Source organism: Musca domestica, unplaced genomic scaffold, assembly GCF_030504385.1.
Source record: "Musca domestica strain aabys unplaced genomic scaffold, Musca_domestica.polishedcontigs.V.1.1 17, whole genome shotgun sequence".
In the NCBI taxonomy this organism is placed as follows: domain Eukaryota; kingdom Metazoa; phylum Arthropoda; class Insecta; order Diptera; family Muscidae; genus Musca; species Musca domestica.
In genome coordinates, this window is record NW_026712230.1 from 7002505 (window position 1) to 7014574 (window position 12070).

Sequence of the window (12070 nt, forward strand, 5' to 3'; positions counted from 1 at the left end):
ATCGGTTCAGATTTGGATATAGCTCTCATATATATTTTCGCCCGATTTCATGTATTTGATGCATTAAACACGCTGTGTGTGTTCGATTGCAATGAAATTTGAAATGTGTGACGGAATTGGATCAAAAAATAAAATTGTTAAATTATATTGAAATCGGTTCAGATTTGGATATGACTCCCATATATGTTTTCGGCCGATTTCATGTATTTGATGCAACAAACAAGATACGTATATCAGATTCCAATTAAATTCGGCATGGGTGACTAAATTTGGTACAAAAACAAATTTGCCAAATTATATTGAAATCGGTTGAGGTTTGGGTACATCTCCCATATATATTTTTCGGCCGATCTCATGAATGTTGGGCACCAAACACCATATGTATGTCCTATTCCAATGAAATTCAGAATGTGTTACGGAATTTGGATACAATAATAAATTTGACAAATTAATTAGAAATCGGTTAAAATTTGGATATAGCTCCTATATATATTCTCGGCCGATTTCAAATATTTTATACACCAAACACGGTATGTACCTTCAATTTCAATTAAATATGGAAGGTGTGACGGAATTTGGTGTAAATGTAAATTTTGTCAAATTATATTGAAATCGTTTCAGATTGGAATGTGATTTTATTAAGAAGCATTGACCCACAATGTCTTTGCAATGGTATAGGGCTAACAGTAAACAAGTAAAATAGCTGTAAGTTCGGCCCGGCCCTCCATTATTAGGAATAATTTTGGCACTTTTCAAAAATCTAAAATCCATTAAAAATTGTATTAAAATCTTAAAAATACCGAGTGTATACGAAGACGTGAACCTCTACAGAAAATCTTCTGTCATGGACTGTAGTATGCATTACGAACTTCAAATACCAAATTTGAACCAATTTCGGCGATTAATGTCTCTAAAATCATCAAAGTACCGAATATCGGGAGGTACCGTTGTATGGGGGCTGTACCAAAACGTGAAACTACATGGTTCATTTTCAATACCAAAAGTCCTGCAGACATAATATACATTTGAGTAAAATTTTATCAACCTACTTTATTTCGTTCGGAAGCTAGAGTGATATCCAAAGACACTAAAGCGACATAGAATTTTATGCTGATCAAGAATACATATACTTTGTGGGATCTAAAATGTATATTTCGAGGTGTTGCAAACGGAATGACAAACTTATATACCCTCCATACTATGGTGGAGAGTATAAAAACTACACAAAAATTTAATTGAGGGTACGATTATTACTGGAAAGTATGTTGCTACCTCGAATTCTCTAATTTCAACAGTAAGGCCTCTCAATTAAAAAGATTGCAGTTTCCGGCACGCTTGGCATTTGTTATGAAATAAATAAATCCAAAGGACAATCCCTTCGTGTATGCGGACTAAATTTAGCATGTCCCTGCTTTTTTGGTTTGGTGCATCAAATACATGAAATCGGTCGAAAATATATACAAGAGCTATATCCAAATCTGAACCGATTTCAACTTAATTTGACAAATTCATTTTGGCTCCCAATTCCGTTACTTATTTTAAATTTCATTGAAATTGGGGATACATAGCGTGTTTGGTGCATCAAATGCTTGAAAACGGCCGAAAATATATATGGAAGCTATATCCAAATCTGAACCGATTTCAATATAATTTGAAAAATTTATTTTCGGATTAAATCCCGTGACACATTCCAAATTTCATTGGAATCGAACATTCATATTGTGTTTTAGGCATCAGATGAACGAAATCGGTCGAAAATATATATGGGAGCTATATCCAAATCTGAACCGATTACAATATAATTTGGCAAACTTATTTTTGTTCCAAATTCCGTTACGTATTCCAAATTTGGAGACTGTATCTTCAACCAATCAATAGATATGTGCATATAAAATCTAAATTTTTGGGAGGTACCTCCAATTCTGATGCTATATCTCCAGTTCCAAGTGGAAATTCAAAAATGTATATAGCCTATGTTACTTTCAGGCGATGTTGCAGTATATATGGAAATTTATATATATATATATATATATATATATATATATATATATATATATATATATATATATATATATATATATATATATATATATATATATATATATATATATATATCTATATATAAATGTAAGTTGTGTTAGTTACTACGCTTATAACTTAAGAACCGCTGGATTAATTTTAACGATTCACACAAATTCGGAGTTGTCTACTCTCCGAAAAGGATAATATCCAAAAAAATAGCGTAAAAATGTGATATATTAACATTTTCATTTTGACTTTTCAAATGTACAATAGTAATGTTTTATTTTGCATGATTTTTTTCCATTTTGACTTACTTTTTTCTAATGTACATTTGTAGTGTTTTTTATATTTTACTAGCTGGCCCGGTCCGCGTTGCCGGCCCCTAGTTTTTGTCTATTATGCATAAATTCCCAAGCATAATTATTCACAGATATGACTGATATAAGTGTTCACGTACAGGTCGATTTAAAGTGTTTTAAAATACCTGTACCCATTTTTAACCAGTGGGCTTCAATATTTAAACCGTGGGCTTCAACTGTGTGGATGTGCTATACAAATCTATTAAAAAGTATATATCAATCTTATCGCCATATAAGGGATCAAATTAATTTTTAGTATGGTAAAAATCGTAGCAAAATCGTCCAGTCAAATGAGCAGTAATTTGGAATTTGCTGTATTTTGTATACTACATAATTGAGGGCTGAATGTTTTAAGAATAGCCAAAGTTAATTACTTTTTTAAACCCATTAGCAACTTAGATTGTGCATTAGAGTCCTCATAAGTCCCCCTAACCATGTCAGTCTGTTTGTCCGCCAAAAGGTGGACTTGAGAGGGTATTATAACATGGATAAAAATTCTAAAATTTGTAGATATGTTGAAATTTTAGTGTAAGATTTTCACCCCCCTAATACGCATTATTAGCCAAATTCTTTGAAATGTGGTTAAATTAGGAGGTACCTTCTTTATATGGGCACTACTCCGAAACATCGACCTACATTGAAAACTTTCTTCTACCCCTTATAATCCAAGATGACAAATAGAGGCCAAATCAAAAATATAGCAGAACAATATAGCATGTCATAGCATTTCGCGTGATTTAAATAAGTAAAAATAGTTTTATCCACCTCATAATTGAGGGCAGAATGATAAGATGGGAATTAATTTTATTTGCCATTTAAATTGTAAGTTGGAGACCCCTTAAAGTCCATATTTTCATCATAGGATAATTCAATGATGATTAAACAAATATTCGGTCCCGTGCTACTTTCTTATATTTGTAATTTCTTCATGTTTCCACAATTTATTTCATATGGATGCACATCTCAAATCTACGTTCCCAACCAATATTCTCTTGGGGGTTAAAAATTCAATAGAATACAAAATTTTCTTTTCTGACCACACATTAGATGTGAAAGTGGACTTGGGGATACTCCAATGTGGGGACTTTACTTAAATAAATTCCTATGTGGCAATTATCTGTATGATGGTTCCCTACCCCAGGGTGGCATAAATAAAATTTTTTAGCCAAATCAATTGATGAATTTGGTCAATACCAATATGGGCCCTACTCTGAAAATTTCAAATTTTATGCGAAGAGGTTATCTACCTCCTTAGAAACAAAAATGTCAAATAAGGGCCAAAAAATGAAAAAAGTGGCCGGCCAAGACCCCAAAAATAACTTAAATCATAGATGGTTATATAAATATGAAATCGGGTTGTTCCCTTATCCATGAGTTATGATCGATATAAAGACCTGCAAAAGTGATTTTAGGTATTTTGAATGTTTGGGAAGAATTTCTGGAAGGATATAAAACCTTTTCTTACTAAAAGTCCCATTCGCTCTACTATTTTGCACCTTTTATTTCAATATTGGAATATTACTTATTATTCTCCCAAAGAATTTTGCATTTTGAGCTCTCATTTGACGGATCATTGTCACGCTTTGAAATGAGCCCCATTAAGCTTTTTCGGTCATTTTTGTTTGTTTAAATGTGTTCGCATCTTTCAGCTAACCCACGATGTAGGCCCTGGAGTTGTTAACATCCTATTTCGCACTTATTTAATTTTTTTAGTGAAAAATTATTCTTTATTTTGTTCACAAAAAATCCACTGAATTCAATATGATAATACAAATTGAAAAAAAAAAAAATTGACAAAAAAAAAGAATAACAAATTTAAAAAGTCTTCAACTTTTTCTCTGATCTTTTACAGCAAATGTTTTAAGATCCTTCCTTACAAAGTTTGTCAATAGAATGTACTATTACTTTAAAATTCGATTCCATTGAAAATGTTTTTTTGATTTTTGCAATGAGATCTCTTTTTCATGATTTTTCAGCGATTTAGAAAAAGTAATTATCTTTTAACTTTGGTGTGACCGCGTTAAATTATTTCGATATCATCTATTCCGTTTCGCCACCACATAATTCGCTACTACACTTCCATGTAACCCGCCATCAATTTCAGTTCTCAAGAAATCAAGTCAATTAAATAAATTGGTATAAATATTCGAATTCAAAAATCTATATATATAAATGTAAGTTGTGTTAGTTACTACGCTTATAACTTAAGAACCGCTGGATTAATTTTAACGATTCACACAAATTCGGAGTTGTCTACTCTCCGAAAAGGATAATATCCAAAAAAATCGCGTAAAAATGTGATATATTAACATTTTCATTTTGACTTTTCAAATGTACAATAGTAATGTTTTATTTTGCATGATTTTTTTCCATTTTGACTTACTTTTTTCTAATGTACATTTGTAGTGTTTTTTTTATATTTTATTTTTGAATTCGAATATTTATACCAATTTATTTAATTGACTTGATTTCTTGAGAACTGAAATTGATGGCGGGTTACATGGAAGTGTAGTAGCGAATTATGTGGTGGCGAAACGGAATAGATGATATCGAAATAATTTAACGCGGTCACACCAAAGTTAAAAGATAATTACTTTTTCTAAATCGCTGAAAAATCATGAAAAAGAGATCTCATTGCAAAAATCAAAAAAACATTTTCAATGGAATCGAATTTTAAAGTAATAGTACATTCTATTGACAAACTTTGTAAGGAAGGATCTTAAAACATTTGCTGTAAAAGATCAGAGAAAAAGTTGAAGACTTTTTAAATTTGTTATTCTTTTTTTTTGTCAATTTTTTTTTTTTCAATTTGTATTATCATATTGAATTCAGTGGATTTTTTGTGAACAAAATAAAGAATAATTTTTCACTAAAAAAATTAAATAAGTGCGAAATAGGATGTTAACAACTCCAGGGCCTACATCGTGGGTTAGCTGAAAGATGCGAACACATTTAAACAAACAAAAATGACCGAAAAAGCTTAATGGGGCTCATTTCAAAGCGTGACAATGATCCGTCAAATGAGAGCTCAAAATGCAAAATTCTTTGGGAGAATAATAAGTAATATTCCAATATTGAAATAAAAGGTGCAAAATAGTAGAGCGAATGGGACTTTTAGTAAGAAAAGGTTTTATATCCTTCCAGAAATTCTTCCCAAACATTCAAAATACCTAAAATCACTTTTGCAGGTCTTTATATCGATCATAACTCATGGATAAGGGAACAACCCGATTTCATATTTATATAACCATCTATGATTTAAGTTATTTTTGGGGTCTTGGCCGGCCACTTTTTTCATTTTTTGGCCCTTATTTGACATTTTTGTTTCTAAGGAGGTAGATAACCTCTTCGCATAAAATTTGAAATTTTCAGAGTAGGGCCCATATTGGTATTGACCAAATTCATCAATTGATTTGGCTAAAAAATTTTATTTATGCCACCCTGGGGTAGGGAACCATCATACAGATAATTGCCACATAGGAATTTATTTAAGTAAAGTCCCCACATTGGAGTATCCCCAAGTCCACTTTCACATCTAATGTGTGGTCAGAAAAGAAAATTTTGTATTCTATTGAATTTTTAACCCCCAAGAGAATATTGGTTGGGAACGTAGATTTGAGATGTGCATCCATATGAAATAAATTGTGGAAACATGAAGAAATTACAAATATAAGAAAGTAGCACGGGACCGAATATTTGTTTAATCATCATTGAATTATCCTATGATGAAAATATGGACTTTAAGGGGTCTCCAACTTACAATTTAAATGGCAAATAAAATTAATTCCCATCTTATCATTCTGCCCTCAATTATGAGGTGGATAAAACTATTTTTACTTATTTAAATCACGCGAAATGCTATGACATGCTATATTGTTCTGCTATATTTTTGATTTGGCCTCTATTTGTCATCTTGGATTATAAGGGGTAGAAGAAAGTTTTCAATGTAGGTCGATGTTTCGGAGTAGTGCCCATATAAAGAAGGTACCTCCTAATTTAACCACATTTCAAAGAATTTGGCTAATAATGCGTATTAGGGGGGTGAAAATCTTACACTAAAATTTCAACATATCTACAAATTTTAGAATTTTTATCCATGTTATAATACCCTCTCAAGTCCACCTTTTGGCGGACAAACAGACTGACATGGTTAGGGGGACTTATGAGGACTCTAATGCACAATCTAAGTTGCTAATGGGTTTAAAAAAGTAATTAACTTTGGCTATTCTTAAAACATTCAGCCCTCAATTATGTAGTATACAAAATACAGCAAATTCCAAATTACTGCTCATTTGACTGGAAGATTTTGCTACGATTTTTACCATACTAAAAATTAATTTGATCCCTTATATGGCGATAAGATTGATATATACTTTTTAATAGATTTGTATAGCACATCCACACAGTTGAAGCCCACGGTTTAAATATTGAAGCCCACTGGTTAAAAATGGGTACAGGTATTTTAAAATACTTTAAATCGACCTGTACGTGAACACTTATATCAGTCATATCTGTGAATAATTATGCTTGGGAATTTATGCATAATAGACAAAAACTACGGGCCGGCAACGCGGACCGGGCCAGCTAGTATATATATATATATATATATATATATATATATATATATATATATATATATCGGAAGAGGAACGATAATCTGATTTTGGTCCAACTTTGCAAATCATAATATTTGCGTTAGTTGTAGGTCACTCCATCAAGTGCCCTCCCCAAAAAGGGTCAAAATTACATTATAATTACTTAATTACAACTCTTATAAAAAGAGATGTTAGAATCCGATCGTCTTTAAGTTTCACACACCCCAATATTTTTATAAGCCCAAGATCTGGTGTTAAGATGGAATATATCAGTCCACTCCTCCCCCACAAAGGGTCAACATTTTGAATATTCATTAAGCTCATGAATCGCGAAATAGACATTCGACTCCATTTAGACTTGGCACATCAGAATTTTTCTATCAACACAGGATCAGTTATAAAGGCGGTACAGATCGGAACATTCCTTCTGGTACCTCCCCACAAAGTGTCAAAGTTTAAATAACCAAAACGTTTATAGAATCAGAAATAAGCATCAGACTCCCTTTATATTTTACACATTCCATTATTTTTACTAACACAAGATCTGATGTTAAGATGGAATATATCGGTCCTCTCCTTCTGGTACCTCCCCCACAAAGGGTCACAATTTTGTATATCCATGGAGCTAATAAAACGCGAATTTAACATCCGATTCCATTCAGATTGGGCACATCTCAATATTTCTATCAACACAGGATCTGTTATAAAGATGGTAGAGATCGGACCATTTCTTCTGGTACCTCCCCCACATAGGGTTCAAGATTTTGGGAAACAAAATGCTCAACGTCTAAACCTGGCACATCACAATATTTATATGATATTAATTTGGGTTCGATATGAAATAGACAATATTGGCCCATTCCTTCGGAGTCAACTCCATTGAAGGTGAAAAATTTGAATAATCATAACACAAGCCAACACTTATTTTAATAATCGAACATTGGCTGAGGGTATACATCTGTCGGTTTTACGGAGTGATACTTTTTAACTTGTATTTTTTTTTTTTTTTTTTTTTTTTTTTTTGAAAATTCGACCTTTTGTGGGGGAAGTACTTACAGCATGGGACGACATTGCTCATCTTCAAACTCGATCTAAGTTTTATGGTAATATTACGATGTACGATGTTTGGACAAATCGGATACTCCCTTCGAGAGTTATCGTGAGCACCAGCCAGACAGACGGACGGACATCGCTAGATCGACTCCAAATGTCCTAAAACGGATTTGGTCCAAAGAGACCTAGGGTCTAAGACCTTTATTTCGATGAGACACAGGACCAAAATACACCATTTCTAATGTGAACCATCTTAGAAATAATAGAAAAGTATGTGCAAAGTTGCAAAGACATTTCTTAAATATGGCGATCTTTATCGTGATTTCAACTGGCGGCTCAGGGACATTAAATTTTTAGTAAAGTATAAGTTTTTTTTTTTTAATTAGAAAACTTATTAGTTTACAACTTATACGGGTTACTTTTGAAGGTATGCCCATAAAAATATGCATTAAACACTATAAATTTGAGGAAGCAAGGCGGCACGGTTCAGCGAGTTATATATAATATCTTGAAAGCCTGAAAATTTAGTACGATGTATGTATGTGTGCTTGATTAAAATTTGTCAAACTAAACAAATTATAAATTTTCTTAATATGCAAAAATTACTTATATTCTCAAATGAGGATCACGTTTCGCTCACGCCTTCCCGGTATTCGGTATTTTGATTATTTTTGCACACATTTTCCACGGATTTGTCTAAAAATTGGTATACAGGGTGAGATGAAAAAACTGCAACCAACTTCAGACTGCTATAATTTCTAAGCCACTCGTCCGATGGCTTTTTAAATTATTCCAGTGGCAGCTCATTGTATTATTTACAAGCGTACAAAAGCATTTTGGTGAGAATTTTCCAGAAAAAATATTCGTGATGGGATTCAAGAGTGATAGTGTGATTTCTTTATATTTGGCTGGAAAACCACAAGAGGCTATCGTTAGAGCACGCCAGCATTTAAATATGAATAAATCTTTTGTATCTCGTACCATCGCTTGTTACCGTGATATTGGTAGCGTAGCCCGACGTCAAGAAGGTGGACGGAAGAAAACAGCAACATCAGCAGAAATGGTTCGAAAAGGAAAGAAGCAACTTGATTGACACCCGCATCGCAATATTCCATTTGACAAATATTGAAAAAGTGCAAGAACTTACACCGGAACAGAAAGAAAATAGACTCAAAAGAGCTCAAGAGTTGCTTCTCTTGGCCGGAAGCGGTGAACTGCCGAATTCGGTTTTTCTCCGATGAGAAAACATTTGTTGTGCAGCCGTTTGTAAACAAACAAAATGATCGTGTTTACTTGCCAAAGAGGTCAACTGAAATTGTTGGCCACCAGAACTCAAGCGTCGGTCATGATGATGGCCTGGGCCGCCAAAACAGCAGATTGTCGCTCTCCGCTCGTATTGTATCAGAATGAATGTCGAATATAATCGCGAAAATATTCTGGAGGGTGTATTAAATCCTTGGGTACACAAACATTTTGGCCGCAGACCTTTGACATTCCACTAGGACTCAGAGCCGTTAGCGCCAAAATGGGGTTCCTCGCTTCATTTCCAGCGCACAATGGCCACCAAAATCTACGGAAACCAAGATTGGTACTAAAAAATACCAAAGTATCGATCACCTCAAGCAAGCGTTTCGCCGGGAGTGGATCAAAATACCACAGATCAACATTCGGGCAGCGTGTGACGGTTTCATTGGCCGTTTGAAGGCCGTAATTCATGCCAAAGGTGAGCAATTCGAAAAAATCTAAACCTATTCTAAAATTTGATGCTATTTCAGACATTTTTTGCTTTGAATTAATAGAATTTGGAAAAAAAATAAATAAAAATTATGGCGTTTGTCTTTGTTGCAGTTTTTTTTTTTTTATCTCACCCAGTATGTAGGCCATAATGGGTTCTAATTCCGGTGGCGGAACATTGCATATACAGGCCCACGTTTTCGTATAGCTGCCATATAACGGTACCTCCCGATATTCGGTTTTTTGATGATTTTTGTCAAATTATCCACGGATTCGTCTAAAAATTGGTATTTTTAGTCCTTAATGGGCTTTCGCTCCAGTGGTGAAATATTGAAGATCTAGCTCCATGCTTTCCTATAGCCGCTATATAATAATACCCGCTGATATTCGGTATTTTGATAATCCTTGCCACATTTACCCTCGGATTTTTTTCAAATTTGGCATTTCAGACTTGCAATAAATAACAATCAGTGTAGTATAAAATTGGTACCATTGTTGGTATGGTCCCCCATATAATGGACTCACTTTATGTTTTTTTCTTTTTTAAAGTTTAACTGCATTATCCAAACGGTCTTACTGGTATTTGTAGTTTAAAGTGGAACATGATTGAATTGAATTTCTTTACCCAATGGTAGAGTGTATTAATAATTCGGCCCGGCGAACTTATTGTTTTTTTTTTTTTTTTTAAATACTTCATATTTTGGGGCACATGATGGGATTAATTTGTGACATTTATTTTTACCCATCGTAAATTGAGATAGGCCTAATTTTTATTATTGAACTTTCCAATTAAAACCGGTCTAGCAATATAAATGCGAATGCTTTTACGAAAAGCGGAATGTCATATGACTCGATATTTGATATTTGATGATCAGTAATAAGTTATTGTAATAAACAAACAGATCAAATGAAGTTGCGACACATAAAATTAAAACAACAAAACAAGTAAAAACGCGTTAAGTTTGACCGGAAAAATATATATGTAGGTATATTTTAGGTGTTAAAACGGAATGGCATTATTAATATACCCTCCTTTCCAAGGACAATAATAATATTTTTGTCCGCTTTGCTACATATACATATATTGGATGACACAACTTTTTAAACACTGGATGTAAAACAATCAATACCATGCAATGTATCTTCACCGAATTTACTATTAGTAATAATATTAACAAAACAATTTGTTTTTATAAACACAATACAACATTATTTTTATTTTTCACAAGCATTTTTAAATACATCATAACAAATTTACTTCCACCAACCTCCGTAACCTCCCCAGCCACCATGGTGATGATGGCCGCCCCATCCACCCCAACCTCCGCGTCCCCAGCCGCCATAACCGCCACCCCAACCACCGTATCCACCCCAACCGCCATAGCCACCATATCCGCCCCAGCCTCCATAGCCTCCCCAGTGACGAGCCTTGCGTTCTGCAGCATTTTCGTGATCAACACCAACATTGGCAACATCTAAAAGATTGATAGGTTTCGCGTCAGAGTCCCCTTCGGTTTCTGCATCTAAAGGATATGCTGCCACTAGTGCAATTATTGCACAAAATCCAAGTATCCAAACTATTTTCATTGTAAAGCTGAAGTCTATTTGATGGTGATTTAAATCCTTCCAGGTATTTCTTTATGGAGTATTGAAAATCAACTGCACGCACTAACAGGCAGTAAGATAGCTTTTATATATTTTTTCCATTATTTGATGAAACACTGAGAGATGTGGGCATTGCCGGAGAGATGAACCTAACACGTGCTGAGATGTAAACACTGCCAAACAACGAACCCAAAATTGTAATTGACTTGCAATAATGTAAGCCATTGTTTTCGAAAATCCCCTTTTTATCAGAGTAGAAACTGGTCTAAAATTAGAAGTTTTGCTTGAATTATAATTTTTTATTATTGCGATGAAAAGGGAAAAAGCAAAACATCACATGACTCAGAGAATACACAGCACATAAATCTAATTAAAACAGGTAAAAATGGAGTTGCATTTGATTTAACCGAATTTTAAAGTAACATACGTTGAAGCTTTTTATTTGTAGAGATGATGTTTTAGGTCATGGTACAATGAATCTTGCATTCAACTTTAAGAAATTTGTAAGAAACGAAGTCTGAATGCATGGATAGCACTGTCAGAATTGCTATCGAATCAAATGCAACAAGAGTATCTATTTGATTTTTTTTTTAAATAAATAAATAACTAGTTAACCAGTAAAGAAAGCCTTAAAGTCGGGCGGGGCCGACTTTATGCTACCCTACACCAATTTTCTAATTTAGTAGAGCTCCACATAACAAT

At 33.6% G+C, this 12070-nt stretch overlaps 1 protein-coding gene across 1 annotated transcript; it reads right to left on the reverse strand.

The window, feature by feature from the left end:
- Positions 1-10946: 10946 nt before the first annotated feature.
- On the reverse strand, positions 10947-11466 carry LOC101896583 (uncharacterized). The gene has a single exon (XM_005185617.4). It carries the CDS (start codon positions 11348-11350, stop codon positions 11018-11020), a length of 333 nt encoding a protein of 110 aa, XP_005185674.2. The 5' UTR covers positions 11351-11466; the 3' UTR covers positions 10947-11017.
- Positions 11467-12070: the final 604 nt, after the last annotated feature.

Bases quoted from the DNA above. Each gene is read 5' to 3' on its own strand.
- LOC101896583 (XM_005185617.4), bottom strand. From the start codon at position 11,350: ATGAAAATAGTTTGGATACTTGGATTTTGTGCAATAATTGCACTAGTG.